The 16,157-nt window shown below is 39.8% G+C and overlaps 1 protein-coding gene and 1 pseudogene across 1 annotated transcript; both read left to right on the top strand.

The window, feature by feature from the left end:
* Positions 1-1,286: 1,286 nt before the first annotated feature.
* On the top strand, positions 1,287-4,761 carry LOC110892822 (annotated as a pseudogene).
* A 2,968-nt stretch (positions 4,762-7,729) lies between these two features.
* LOC110894823 (probable acetyltransferase NATA1-like) lies at positions 7,730-8,744 on the top strand. Its single transcript, XM_022142054.2, has one exon. The coding sequence runs from the start codon at positions 7,808-7,810 to the stop codon at positions 8,528-8,530; it is 723 nt and encodes a 240-aa protein (XP_021997746.1). The 5' UTR covers positions 7,730-7,807; the 3' UTR covers positions 8,531-8,744.
* The last annotated feature ends 7,413 nt before the right edge of the window (positions 8,745-16,157 follow it).

The following is a 16,157-nucleotide window of genomic DNA, read 5'->3' as shown; positions in this document are numbered from 1 at the left end:
AACCAAGATAAGGGAATAGTTGTTTACAATAAGTGGAGGAAAAGTGCGGTTGCCTTTTCCTTTTTTTTCGATTGTATATTTACTTGGCACTTTCTTATTGGTTTGGGTATATTACGATTTTGCCCTATGTTTAAAGTTACGGTTTTGTCCCTGGTTAAAAATTACAGTATTGACATCGCTTTAGTTTTTGGTAAATTACGATTTTACCCCATCCAAAAATTACGATTCTGCCCTTAGGTAAAAATTACAGTATTGTCATCGTTTTGGTTTCTTTAAAAGGTGTGTGGGGGAATAGTGCCAGGCTGCTGCATGGCACTCCCACATTGGCCCGGGTATTTTACGGTTTTACCCCCCAGTTAAAAATTACGAATTTGCCCCTGTTTAAAATTACGATTTTGCCTATGGTTCAAAGTTACAGTATTGCCATCGCTTTATCTTTTGGCAAATTATGATTTTACCCCAGTCAAAAATTACAGTTTTTTCCCTGTTCAAATTACATTATTGCCATAATTTTAGTTTTTTTTTTCTTTTTTTTTGCAAAACTATAGAAGTGTTTGTTTTAATTTGTTGACTCGATTTAATTTTTTATGATTTAATTTTTCTTTCGTGTCAATGAGCTGCTTAACACTCGCTTATTAATCCTGACAAATTACAGTCTTGGCCCGAACTCAAAATTATGATTTTGTCATCGTTTTAGTTTTTTTTTTTTTTTCTAGCAAAGCTATAGTAGTGCTTTTTAATTTGTTGAGAAATATTCGGCCTATCACCCCGCAACGCGGACGGAGCATTAACCAGTTACATTACATTACACTCTCCTACAATACAATAAGCTAACGCCAATCTTCCAAGGTATATGTTATCATTCACCCAGACTGCTTCCCTGCATTCCATCAATCTCTTTTGTTTGCTTGATTCGTTACAGCCATTGAATTTAGGGTTTACTTTAACTGATTAGTATTATATCCTACTGCAATCGGAAGCTTGATTAAATTTGTATCATACTCGACTTCAGTTTGCTATAAGTTTCTATTTGAATTTTGTGATATCCTGTTTTTGACTGATTGTTTTTTTTTTTTTTACCAGTTATAGTTGTCCAAAATCAAATAACGGTCAAGGCCCATATTTTAGATATAGGTTATCTCGGTGGGATATCGGTAATTTTTGTATACACATATATATAATATTATATTAATAGTTATATCAAGTTAAAACTCAAACGTTTTCAAATATCGGTCAATAGCGCCAATATTGACTGCTTAGTTTACTAGTATTAGTGTAGGTTGAATGATTTGTTACTTGGTGAACAAGGAAGGAACTTCTTTATCGCTTTGTGAATTTGATGAATACACTACATTTCCTGGCAAGTAATTAAGGCAATAGTAGAGCTGCACAAATCGGTTTCTGGGCCAAAGCCTGTTCGGGTTTTGGTCAACATCAGGTTTTGGCTCAAACCAGTTCGGTTTGATTGAAACCAGTTTATTAGGGGAACGTGAAACGGAGCAGTTCGGTTTGTAACCGGTTCGGTTCGGTTTTAATCGGTTCTGAGTTGTCTCTCTCTGTATTCATACATTTGCACATTTCTAAAATAATAAAAATATGAGACAGTATATGCTTTCAGTTGAAAAAAAGGGTGATTCTGTTACTTATGTTACACTTTTGGGCTGCTTTTACTTTTCCAGATGGTATGGTTGTAATGCTTTTTTTTTCTGTGTATTGTAGTAAAGATTGGAGGGATATCCGGATGGGTTCACCCGACCGTGTAAAAGGTTATGTGAAAAGGGATACAGACGATAGTTCAGGTGCCAGAGACGATGAGATATCAGAAGCAGACGAGAGAAGAAAACGGAGGTCAGGAAAGTCAAAGCAATCCGGAAGCGCGGAAGAAACTGAAGGAGTGGAAATAACGGAAGAAAGGAGAAAAACGAGAGTAGAAAGCGGTCAGGTGACACCAGAAAAACGGTTACCGAGGACGATGATTACGCGTCAAGAGCTAGGCATCTGAAAAAGAAACAAGAAGAGAGTGCGTTAGAGACGTTAAGCAATTGGTATCAGGATGGCGAGGGTGAGAACGGTAACAAACATGATGGTGGAGAAAGAAGTGAAAGAAGAAAGTCAACTTCAAAGTTGACCGACCGTGAGAGTTCTCAAAGCCGAAGTAAGGTTAAAGAGGAAAGATCGCATGATGTGGAGGTGCAGGAAAAGGATTCAAGAAAGGAAGGAAGAAATTCGAGAAAAAAATGGGATGACGTGGATGTTGTTAACAAGGTAGACGAAAATAATTACAGTCGGGAAAAAACGTCGTAGTGAAGTTGATAAAGATCTTAAATACCATGCAAAGGATAAAAATCACGATAAAATTGAAGATACAGTTGAAAGCCGAGAAAGATCCTATAATGCCGATGAGGATGATAGTACATGGATGAGGGACAGGGGTAAAAAGGACATTGACCGCTTTACATGGTCTAGAACACCCGAGAGAAGTGCTAGGCGTCATCATGATGGTGAGTTGGATTCAGATAAAAGTAATAGCTACCGAAGGAAGGATACGGAAAAAGATGGTTATAGAGAGAAAAGAAGGCAATCGAACTTTTCTGATAAGGAAATAAAAGACGGTGATGCCCCTTATGACTACATGCGAGATTGGGAGTCACCATCGCAAAGACGTGGGCGTGATCAGACCGACCCAGAAAGGCATACTGGTCGGACCAGTGGTAGAAAAGACGGGAACAGGACCTATGATGTGATAGAGATTGAAACTAAGCCTTATAATATTAAACCAGGACCAAATGACGAGTACAATATTTCAAGAAATGCTGATGATCAATCTGTTGAAGATTCAAAAGATCGATATGGAGATGATAGAGGGCAATGTGGGAATGTGCCCAATCGACAATCCGATTCACATGGATACCAAAGTTCTCAGGGTGTTAAAGGTAACAACCGAATGGTGGGGAGAGGAGGAAGGGTATGACCCATTGGGAGGGACGGTCAACAAGTCAACATGCAAGTCACGATGATGGGGTCGCCTTTCGGGCCACCTGGCGGATTGCAACCGCTTACTCCGACCATGTCACCGGGGCCCGGTCCTCCTATGTCTCCAGCTGTCTTTATCCCACCGTTTTCTCCTGCGGTTGTTTGGCCCGGTGTTGGAATTCCACCTGGCGGACCATCAGGTCCTATATTTCCGCCAAATATAGGGACCCCCCAAAATCCCAATATGTATTTCCACCAACCGAGACCTGTAAGAGCAATAATGCCTCCAAACATGCCAGGTCCCGGTTTCAATGCTCTAGGACCACCCATGGGACCCACCCCCCGGGTCCCTCCGAGAAACAATGGGCCACCCGGTAAAGCTCCATCTAGAGGAGAACAAAACGATTATTCCCAAAATTTTGTCGACACCGGTATGCGACCCCAGAATTTTATTCGGGAATTAGAGCTCACTAGTGTTGTTGAAGACTATCCGAAGCTTCGGGAGCTTATACAAAAGAAGGATGAAATTGTTGCTAATTCAGCTTCTGCCCCAATGTATTACAAGTGTGATCTTCGTGAGCAAGTTTTATCACCCGAGTTTTTCGGAACCAAATTTGATGTTATTCTAGTGGACCCACCTTGGGACGAATACGTTCATCGGGCTCCTGGTGTCGCTGACCATATGGAGTACTGGACGTTTGAGGAAATAATGAATCTCAAGATTGAGGTAGTATGCTGATTAATTGTCACTATTATTTTATTTACTTAAAGAGCACCAAATTTTTGAATGTTCATAAGTTTTTGTTTTGCATAAGGTACAATCTTTAATTATTTTGTTTGTTTATCTCTCTAGGCAATAGCTGACACACCATCCTTCGTTTTCCTCTGGGTTGGTGACGGAGTTGGCCTTGAGCAGGGACGACAATGCCTTAAGAAGGTATAAATGGTTTCAAAACAAAATTACATTTCAAACTTTTCAAAAACAGAAAAATAAATGGGTAAATTGCCAAAATTGTCCCTGAGTTATCGAAATTGCCAAAATCGTCCCTGAGTTAACGATTCATTTTAACTTAATTAGTGATCTGGATGGAAATGGCAACAGTCCTGTTACAAAAAGTTCTTATTTTGGATGTAAAAGACTAAAGTACCCAAACCCCAGGGACGATTTTGGCATTTTACTATTTTTTATATCACTAGAAGTCCTTTGGATTTATGATCTTTCAAATCGTTAATTCATTTTCTCTCATTATATTATCGTAGTGGGATTCCGTAGGTGTGAAGATATATGTTGGGTGAAAACCAACAAAACCACTGCAACACCTGGATTGCGCCATGATTCACATACTTTGTTTCCGCCTTCTTCTCCGTCACCATACCCAGTAGCCTAACATACGACCTGGCTGGTTGACTGTTGGTAAAGACTTTTCCTCATCAAATTTCAATTCTGAGGTACTATTTTTGTCATTTTTTTGTTTGCTATTAACACAATCAAGGAATATAATAACAGAAACGCGCCTACCCCTGATTTATTGATATCATTTTATTATTATTATTTTTTTTTTAATTAGGCGTATGTTCAAAATTTTGCGGATAAGGACGGGAAAGTATGGCAAGGAGGAGGAGGAAGAAACCCTCCACCAGAAGCCAGCCATCTCGTGCTGACAACACCAGACATCGAAGCTCTCAGGCCAAAATCGCCGATGAAAAACCAACTCCAGATGCAGCAGCAGTCGCAACAGTCGAATACCATATCCCTTACACCAGGTGGTGGTGGTGGTGGAAGCAACAAGAGGCTGTTACATACCAAACGAGAGAACTCAACCCAAAAGACTAGTCTGGTGGGTGAGAGAGCTCATTTGGTATATAAACCCCACATCAGTTGCCCATACAACCGATGTGGGACAAGTCCCATACCTTGCAATGGTATTAGTCCATAACAATCGACCCTCCTTAAGGGCCAACGTCCTCGTTGGTCACGGCCATGTTGGTCACGGCTGGCTCTTTCCAGGCCACCACTCCATGGGCCACCACTCCGAGCCTCGTTGGTCACGGCCACGTTGGTCACGGCTGGCTCTCTCCAGGCCACCACTCCGTGGGCCACCACTCCGAGTTCTGGCTCTGATACCAATGTTACATACCAAACGAGAGAACTCAACCCAAAAGACTAGTCTGGTGGGTGAGAGAGCTCATTTGGTATATAAACCCCACATCAGTTGCCCATACAACCGATGTGGGACAAGTCCCATACCTTGCAATGGTATTAGTCCATAACAGAGGCCGAGTGGGAACGACCCATTGACCGCGACCCATTGAACCATAATGGACCAGGCATGAACCAAGAAGTATCCGGCTCTAATATCTCTGGTCCGGTTCCGTGGGGTCCGCCGATGGGTCCCAATGAAGGGTTTTTTGATAATATGTATGGGTATAATGGTCCTTTTGGACCCATGGGTGGTGACTACATGGATTTTGAAACTCAGAGAGCTATGAACAATATGTTGCAACTTGTAACAATTTTTTTTGTGTTCATTTGAATCAGATTTATAGTAGAAATGGTAGGGGTGTTCACGGTTCGGTTTGAAACCGTGAAACCGCCCAAACCGGTTATTGGTGTGGACATTTGGTTTCACGGTCGATTTTTTCCCTTAACTTTCGGTCGGTCGGTCAGTGGTTTCAAGTATTTCAAACCGTAGTTAACGGTTTGTTTTGCGTTTATACCGGAAACCAGCCATATAAAAGGGGATCGGACCGTAAGATTTAATGATATTTAAAATTTTAAATATTTTGTATTATATATATCTAATTCTTTACTTTAAGCTTGTTGTCTTGATTTCTACTCAGATTTCAGTTTCATAGTCTTATATTTTTTTTTCTTTTCAAAACTGAGAAATAATTGTGTAGATAGATTTATTATTTTAAACATGGTAAGTAAGCTTATGATCACAAAAATTGGTATGTTTATAAAGTAGACATTATAAGTATCATGATATTCTATCAAACATAAATACACCAACGACTAGTGAAGGGGGGGGGGGGGGAGGGGGTTTCTTGGAGGTACTGAGTTCAAATACAGGTAAAAAAATTAACACTAACTTGGTGATACTAAAATACAACCTAACATGTTACTAGAGGTAGCTCCCGCTACCCGTTGACGCTCCGGTGGTAGTGTAAACTTTGAAAAAATACGACGTTTTTCACTTTCGTTGCCCTTTTCATTGGCGGGCCTAAGCCCAGCCCAAGGTGGGCGGGCGCACCCCCGGGGAAAAAAAATTAGTGCTAAGTTCCGTCGAAAATCCCGTCCGCACCCCTTGGTATTTTTCGTCCGCACCCATGGAATTTTCCGTCCACACCCCTTGGAATTTTTCGTCCGCACCCCTTAGGTAAAAAGTGTTATCAATTTATATTTTAAAAATATTCTTTAGTAAACTCTTATTTTATAAAAAAAACTACCTAAATTATATAACTTTTAATACCTAAATAACTAAACCCAAATACCCAATACATTTAACTAGCCCACTACTAAGTCTTAGTCCAATAAACAAACCCAACAAATCAACAATATTTCAATCTAAAATAAAATAAACAAGGCCAAAACCCTTACATATTCTATCCTGCTCTATTTATCGTTCTTGCATGCCAGCGATCAGAACATCAACGGAGACAACAGTGAACAGTCAGCAGCCGCATACCACCGTAATCAGCCACCATACCACCGCCGATCAAAACGGTTAAGTTTCTTTGTTATTTTTGATAACTTTTTGTTGATATTATCCACCTCCAGCAGCCTATTATAGCCGCATACTAACCATTGTAGACATGTGCTTCCTTTTGTTTTCATTATGTTATGGTGGGTTATATTTTGTTAGTGATGATATTTTGCCTTTTTTTATAGCCGCATACCACAGTATGTTTGGCTTTTTTTTTAGTGAAGAACGTTTGGCTTTTTTATGGTGTATATGTTGTTTAGATGATTTTTAGGGTGAATTACATTATGATATTTAGGGCTTGAATAGTTGATACATTATGTAATATGTTATGAAGCCATGAATTTATAGATCAATTTGTTTGTGATAGCCGATAGGAACAATGAGCAGGGATGTTATGGCGCGATTTCTCAAGAGTAAAGTTGATACGTCTTCCCGATTCGTTGATGTGGATACTTGCGTAATCGGATTGGCGATGAGAATTTAAGTGAAGGTTGTATATGCTATATAGAGAAAGAGTTGCTTAAGAAAGTAGGTTTAGATGATGTTTTGGATAGATTTCAAAAAAACGAAAAGTCGTAGGATGACGTTTTAATTATGTTTGTAACAAGGTTTGACGTGTTTTTGATGATTATATAAATTTAGTTCTTTTGTTTTACATGACCCGACTTGACCCGAACTGACCCGATACGAACCGATTTTTTATTTATATACCTAGGGCCTAAAATTTTTAAAAATGTTCCGCACCCCCATGGAAAAATTCTTGGGTCCGCCACTGGCCCTTTTATATATGAAACGTTACCCCTATAAGAATTTTCTAGATCCACCACTGGTAACGTACTAACTACTAATCTGGTTAGCGACATACTAACCGTACACCCTTAAAAAAGAAAAAAAAGTTAAAGAATAACTGAATAACTAAACAAGAATACACAAATCGTAATGTTGAAGCAACAAAATATATAATAATATTGTAAAAAAAAAAAAGAAAAAAAAAAACAGAATTACTTTATTTTTTTTGTCTCGCACCTTCTTCTCCTTCAGATTTATATACTTTCAGGATACACCCTCCAATCTCATCCAACGGCAAACAAACAACAGAGAAAAAAAAAACCTACAACAACAACAAAATGGCCGCCGCCGCACCACCACCACCACCAACAGCCGCAGCCGAACTGAACATGGATCTTACAACCACCTACCCACTCTTCACCCGCATCCGCCTGGCCACCAAACCGGACGTCCCCGTCATCCACAAAATGATCCACCAAATGGCGGTTTTCGAACGCCTCACCCACGAATGCTCAGCCACTGAAGCCAGCCTCTCAGCCACCTTATTTACCAACAACAACCCCTTCGAATCATTCACCGTCTTCCTCATCGAAGTGTCCACAACCCCAATCCCCCCTACCCCCACCCCCCACCCCAAATTCACCCCTATTTACAAAACCCTAAACCTTGATCTCCCGGTATCTGACCCGGAACTGAGTAGTTTTGTATCCTCAACGATGGATGATGGGGTGGTTGTTGCTGGATTTGTGTTGTTTTTTCCCAATTATTCGACGTTTTTGGCGAAACCCGGGTTTTATATTGAGGATTTGTTTGTGAGGGAGTGTTATAGGAGGAAGGGTTTGGGGAAGATGCTGCTATCGGCTGTGGCGAAACAGGCCGTGGCGATGGGGTACGGGCGGGTGGAATGGGTGGTTTTGGATTGGAATGTGAATGCGATCAAGTTCTATGAGCAGATGGGGGCGAATGTTATGCAGGAGTGGCGTGTTTGTAGGCTTACTGGTGATGCTCTTCAAGGGTATGCTGCTAGTTCTGGTACTAATGATGATCTTGATTTAATTTGATTTTTATGAGGTTGTTTGTTTTGTGGCTTATGATTGGGTAATGCGAGTTGTCATGTTTGCCCCCTTTGTCCTAATGTTTTTTTATGTTGGTAATGGAGATATGTGGGGTGGTTTTAGCTTATGGACTTTGTAAGCATTTGGTCTTGTTATAACTTTGTAACACTAGCTCGCGGACGGCTATATCTTGTTGCTCGATGGATAGGTTTATCATGAACATTGCGGTGTGTGGTAACGTTAGTGGGTCGGGTGGACAGACGAACGTGTGAGTTGCTTGGGGTTTTTTAGAGAGGATGTTACTTACTTTTCATTCATATGTGGTGCCATTTTACGGGCTTACAAGAGATTGATTAAAAAAGATTTGCCACACACACTAACCTTATGTTAAAAGAGCGAAATGACTAAAAAACACAGTTTGGATTAAACCAAGCGTCCCTTCCCGCCCTATGTTATCTTCCCCAATTTCATTGTCGGCCAACATTGTCTTGCGATCTCTCTCCTTCTCTGATGTCTCTTTCAGATTTGATCTTAAACGAATTACTTCACCATCGCCATTCTAGTTGCACCGGACGCCATCCCTCTCTCTTGCATCGAAAACGATCCGTGAAACCATCTCTCTGTTATATTCAAATGAAAGCCCATCGATTCAACCTCCCCCTTTCTCTTCACTTTTACTGTTAGTGCACCATCAACACCAATGATTTAGGCCATTTCTCTTCGCTTTTACTGCTACTGCTAGTGCACCATCAACACCATTGATTTAGGCCATTGACGACTCTTTGGCTTTATTTAAAAAGCATGAGGTGCACAAAAGCAATGGAGTCCAGAGCCAACGCGTGAAGTGCAAAAGCGTGTCGGTTCACGTCATGGTTGCAGAAGTTGCTAGACGCTCTTAAGTTGGTCAACTGGGGAGTTGCGAGTACTCAGCGGGCGGAGAGTACGCAAGGAGTACTCGGATATGTTAAATTATTAAAAAAAAGTTTTTGGTATATATACATGTATATATGTCAAGCATCATAAGTTTATTGATATTGATATGAAAATACGTGAATATCAATATAAATAAAAAAATACATGTTGAAATACTAAAATATTTCAAAAATTGATACTTATTCTTTGAGAAAGATCTTAACTATTTAATATGATAGACACAGAATTTATGTTTTATTTTTATTTTTTAAGTTAAATTCAGCCTGAGTTAACAAACTAGATTCGATTCTGACCTTGTTTGATCAATTTCGAGTAATTTGGCGGACATAAAGGAAATCGACTCGGCAACTTACAGCTTAGAAACCTTGGTATTAAAATTGAAAGTCATTTGGATTTTGTAAGTAATAACATTAACTCTTGAACCACATAGATTAAAACCATAATTTACTAACAATTAGTAATTTGGGTTCATCTCTACTTTTGACTCTGAACAAAGACACGTGCAGCTCACCATGTGAAAAGATTAGTCATTTAAAAAACAAACCAGCAGCTCACCATGTGAAAAGATTAGTCATTTAGAAAACAAACCAACTCTGGGTAATGACTGCTCTCGCTACAAAGCATGCATCAAGAGAAAGTTGTCTTCTTGGAATCTCTAAGACCAGATGGTATGGGGGCCGGCTTAGGCCTGGCCCAGCGCCGGTCCCCCACACCGCCCCCCACTCCTCCGGCGCGTCCAATTCGGCTCCCACTAGACGATGTTGACGGGCCTCATTCCTCTCTCCTCACACACACATCTATACATACATACATACATATATATATATATATATATATATATAAAGGGGTTCACCCCCACCCCATAGGTTCATCCCCATCAAGCCCCTTCTACGTGGCGCTGACGTGGCGGCCATCCCCTTGACGATGAGGCTCTCCATACCCACTGGTCTATGAAAGGCAAGCATGAAATGATATTACGTTACTAACTATACATTTGATGAGATGTCTCAAAAGACGACGCCAGATTTGTCGTCAAAACATTCATAACTACCACCACAAAATAAGTTTTTCAGGGAGCCATAAAAAGTGGGGGCTAATGGGAACCATGGGTAAAATATATAAAAAAGTTATAAAAACTCTTCTAACTTATATAAAATTCACTTCTATCGTTTTTTTTAAGTTTTTGCAGATAAACACATGTAACAACCGTTTTAACAAAACAAAATATTAAAAAAAAAAACGTTTAAAAATAGATAAAATTGTTTTTTTTTATTTGAAAAACTTTGTAGGTCCCGATGCACTTCACAAGGATTGATAAATTCAGAATCTCACATACCTATATTGTCTAGAATCCAATACACGCAATAGACATATCAAACATAATGACTTAAATAACTTCCCTTTATATCGATTCACTAAGAAACACGTTTACAAGTTGTTTACGCACATAGCTAACAAACACTCTATGAAATCTCTCTCAAAAAACTTACTCAAATGACACACACACATATTTATAACGTCGTGCCTAAGTGCACCAGACAACATCTTGACGGTTGCTTGTAGATGTCTCCGGTCTCTATTAGCCCATCTTATTGGTAGTTTATAAGATTAAATATGTTACGTATTAGTATTTAATCTATAGCCATTATAATCATTTACATTATAGAGATTAAAATATATTAGAACCTATTAAATAATTAGTTGGTAATTGTTGATGGACCATATTACCCTTATTAACTAATTAGGTTTCCTCCTGGGTGCTTATATAAGGAGAATTATGTGAAGGTTTAGGGGTTACTCAGTTACACAATTCACACACCCCATTAGCCATAACATCATCACGAACGACCTCCTCTCCTAACCGATATCCCTTTTCGGTTTCTAAGTCCCCATCATCAGTTAGCACCCTAAGGAGGAACCAGATCACCTTGACAAAGATGTCGAACTCCATGTCGTCTTCTCTCACTGGATTCTCCACTGCCCTGTCGGCCATAACAGGTATGTTTACTGTTTTCCTTCATACACAAACAGAACTGAACCAACATGTGGTATCAGAGCATATGTTGATTAGTCAGTTCTGTTTTCGTATCCATAATTCTGGGATTGAAACTTGGAAAACGGATTTTAGTACCTTTAAAACCATAACAGCCGTTTTCGGCTCATGAAGATGGACTCGAAATCATTGTTTTTCGGAAAAAGATTAATCATATGCTCATTCGAAATTAACTGGGTTTACGTTTTACAACCGAAATCTGTTTAGAAGTCTTAAAAGTTTCAGGTTTCGGGTTCCAGAATTTTATTTTTTTTATGATTAGGGTTCATCATGTTCATGAGAAAATTCAAAAATTCTATTATGTTTTGGAATGATTTAGGATTAATGGGTGTTGTTTCCATGTTTGATCTAAATTTATCTTTTAATTTTATACGAAACTGTTATTAGATAAACAGTTACCATATTTTTCGAAACATGTTGATAAAATTAGATCATTTTAAAACAGGAAATAATATCTCATAATCTCTTAGATTTCGAATTTTCAGTTATGTTATCACAATAAACAGCTGTAACAGGAAGTTTCGAGATCATCAGATTGCGACTAGAGACCATCAGTCTCGACTCGAGACGATAAGGTCTCGACTCGAGACCATAAGGTCTCGACTCGAAATCATAAGGGAGCAAAAGGTCTACAACTCGAGACCATAACGTGATGACTCGAGACAAAGGTCTCGACTCGAGACCGTAACGTGATGACTCGAGACAAAGGTCTCGACTCGAGACCATAACGTCATAACTCGAGACCGTGGTTGCGACTCGATCCGCGCTAACGGGTAGTTTGCTATTAAATAATTGGTTTTGTAAATATTTAGTTAAATAATCAGAATCAGATAATGTAATGTTTTACAAAACCAAAATAGCTTAACTTGAATGAGTTTTAATGTATCATTTCTGGCCAAAGCTGACTTGATACATCTACTTATCATCCAAGTATTACGAAAGCTATGTTAAGTGTGCATCATAAGCATGAATGTTTTAATATCTGGCCAAAGCTGATTTAATTCTTTCATGGATGGCATACTTAACAAGTGCATAACTAAAGTGATTGTTTCAATTTCTGGCCAAAGCTAATTTGTTACAACCACTTTGCACATAGGCTTAAATGATTACACTTCTGGCCAAAGCTGTTTTGTCTTCATTTAAGTAGAATTTTTAACTAAGTCTATTATTTTGATGTTAGTAATAGACATTATCACAGCTTCATTATGTAAAATGGTCATTATTTTGCCTGCCTTAGTTTAACGTGCCCATAGATCACATTAGGACTTCTTCCTTAGTATCATAACTTGCTCATCTTATTTCCACTATCAGCGCCCAATCAGGGAATTCCATCTTTGACTGGTGATAACTTTGCTGCATGGAAGGATGCTCTCATGCTTACGCTTGGGCTGCTGGATTTCGATTATGCTCTAAGGGAGAATAAGCCAGCGGACCTTACCACTCAGAGTACTGCTGCTGAGCAGATACTTCATGAAAAGTGGACTAGGTGTAACCGCATGTGTCTCATGTTTATGAAGCAGTCCATAAGCAATGCTATCAGGGGAGCTATTCCTGATTCTGAAGATGCTAAAACCTACTTGGCTTCTGTGGAGGCGCAGTTCAAGGGGACGTCTAAAGCACACGCTAGTACCCTTATTCTCAAGTTGGTGACAACTAAGTATGATGGGAGGAGCGACATTCGCGAACACATCATGATGATGAATGACATGGCCAATAAGCTGAAGGGGCTGGAAATGGAAATCAGTGATGGTTTCCTTGTTCATTTTATCATCACTTCGCTTCCTTCGTCCTTTGAAGCATTTAAGATCAACTACAACACTCAGAAGGAAAAATGGACGATGAGTGAGCTGGTCGCCATGTGTGTACAGGAGGAAGAGCGCATGAGGATGGATCGCACTACTGATGTTGCCAACTTCACCACCTCCAACTCTAAGAAAAGGAAGAACAATTATCAGAGGAAGGATGCTTCAAAAGTCCAAAGGCCTAATCCTAACTCTAATACAAGTGCACCTTCCAGCTCTAAGAACTCCTTAGGCAGTATCCGCTGCAAGTTCTGTAAAAAGACAGGACACATGCAGAAGGAATGCCCTGACTTTAAGGAGTGGCTGGCTAAGAAAGGTAACGATTATTTTATGATACTTGAGTCCTATAATTTAAGTGTTCCTGCTAATTCTTGGTGGTTTGATTCTGGTTCTATGGTTCATGTTACCAATTCTACTCAGGGATTCCTTTCAATCCGGAAGCTGGAAAGAAACCAAAGAACGCTTAAGGTTGGGGATGATCGAGAATTAGAAGTGAAGGCCATTGGAACATTACAATTAGTTATGAAAACTGGTTTATGTATTAAACTTTATGATACCTTATATGTTCCTGAGGTAACTCGGAACCTTGTATCAGGACCAAAGTTAGACATGGACGGTTTTATTGTTTCCCATGGTCATCGCAAACTCTCTATCCTCTATGATTCTGTTCTTTATGGTACTGGTGTTCTGGATGGTGGTCTCTATAGATTAGAACTAGAAGATAACTTTTCCAAATCTTTGTTGTCATATAACATTAATGAATCACTCACAAAGATGGAAGAGAAACGAGACTTAGAGACTTCATCCATGTTGTGGCATCAGCGTTTAGGCCACATTTCAAAAGAACGATTAAATCATCTCGTAAAGGATGAAGTCTTACCTCCTCTCGATTTCTCTGACTTTGGAACATATGTCAAATGTCTTAAAGGTAAAATGACATTAGCGAATAAGAAAGGTGCCACTAGGAGCTCTAATTTATTAGAACTCATTCACACTGACATTAGTGGTCCCTACCAAATCGCTGGCATAACAGGACATACTTCATTTATCACTTTTATTGATGATTATTCTCGTTACATGTACTTGTATCTTATTAAGGAGAAATCTGAATCTCTAACAACTTTTAAAGATTATAAGGCTGAAGTTGAAAAGCAATTAGATCGTCAGATTAAAGTTGTGAGATCAGATAGAGGCGGTGAATATTATGGAAGACATACTGATGTGGGTCAAGCTCCTGGTCCATTTTATGAGTTTTGTAAGGGCCAGGGGATTGTGAACCAATACACCATGCCTGGTACACCTCAGCAGAACGGAGTCGCTGAAAGAAGAAACTGTACCCTTATGAACATGGTGCGCAGTATGTTAGCCAACACCAATTTACCATTATTCCTCTGGACTGAAGCGTTAAAAGCAGCTGTTCATATACTCAATAGAGTTCCTTCTAAGTCTGTCCCTAAAACTCCTTATGAACTTTGGACAGGAAGGAAACCGAGTCTTAAATATATGAAAGTATGGGGCTGTATTGCTGAAGCAAAACTTTACAATCCTTTCCTAAGGAAACTTGACCCTAAAACAGTTACCTGTTTCTATTGTCCTTCCCATGTCACCCGTATTGTTGAAACCAAGCGTGCCGCGTTCCTGGAGGATTTCAAGGTCAGTGGGAGCAGTACCAACCCTTACGAAGAATTGCAAGAAGTACAAGACGCGGGGGGGGGGGGGGGGGAGACTCGTCGCTTACCATTACTCCGATTACTCCTCTTGTACCCAATGCAACTACTGCACCTGAAGCTACCGCACCAACTCCAAATTCACCTCCATAATCAGAACCCATTATACCTCATGACGAAGGCACATCAAACGCTCAAAACCAAGACAACGCTGAACCCGATAATCCACTCAGGAGATCATCCAGGCAAAGAAGGCCTCCTAATTGGGATGATTATGTTACCTACCTGACTGAAATGGATCCCGGAAAGCTCAATGATCCTATCTCTTACAATGAAGCCATTAGCAGTGATCAGTCTTCTGAATGGAATAAAGAAATGATTGATGAGCTTGAATCCATGAAGAAAGATGACGTTTGGGATTTGGTAGAATTACCCAACGGAGTCAAACCCGTAGGATGCAAATGGGTGTTCAAAACAAAACTGGATCCGAATGGGAACGTTGAATGCTACAAAGCGAGATTGGTTGCAAAGGGCTACACTCAGAAAGAGGGAATTGATTATCAAGAGACGTTTTCACCTATCTCTCGTAAAGATTCATTAAGGATCGTTATGGCCCTAGTAGCTCATTTTGATTTAGAGCTGCATCAGATGGACGTTAAAACCGCTTTCCTTAACGGAGATTTGGACGAAGATGTTTACATGAAACAACCTGAAGGCTTTAAACCTGAAGGTCAGGAACATCTAGTCTGTAAGCTGAAGAAATCCATTTACGGGTTGAAACAAGCATCACGTCAGTGGTACCTCAAGTTTGATGAAGTCATGAAGAGGCAAGGTTTTATGAAGAATCAAGTGGATCAATGCACCTACCTCAAGATGAGTGGGAGTAATTTTACTATACTTGTCCTTTACGTAGATGATATTCTATTGGCAAGTAATAGTTTAGACATGTTGCATGAGTCGAAGCGGTTACTCTCGCATAACTTCGACATGAAGGATCTCGGAGATGCTTCTTACGTCATTGGCATCGAAATTCACCGAGACAGACACAAGGGGATCTTAGGATTGTCCCAAAAGGCTTACATAGATCGTGTCCTTACACGTTACAACATGCAACAGTGCAAACCCTCCGTCGCTCCAGTAGTTAAGGGAGATGTTTTCGGTTCGTTTCAGTGTCCGAC

The sequence above is a fragment of the Helianthus annuus genome, chromosome 12 (genome assembly GCF_002127325.2).
Source record: "Helianthus annuus cultivar XRQ/B chromosome 12, HanXRQr2.0-SUNRISE, whole genome shotgun sequence".
In the NCBI taxonomy this organism is placed as follows: Eukaryota; Viridiplantae; Streptophyta; class Magnoliopsida; order Asterales; family Asteraceae; genus Helianthus; species Helianthus annuus.
The sequence above is the reverse complement of the archived record's forward strand: the minus strand, read 5'-3'. Positions and strand labels throughout refer to the sequence as shown.

Coding starts and splice junctions, on each gene's coding strand:
- LOC110894823 (XM_022142054.2), top strand. CDS start 7,808: ATGGCCGCCGCCGCACCACCACCACCACCAACAGCCGCAGCCGAACTG.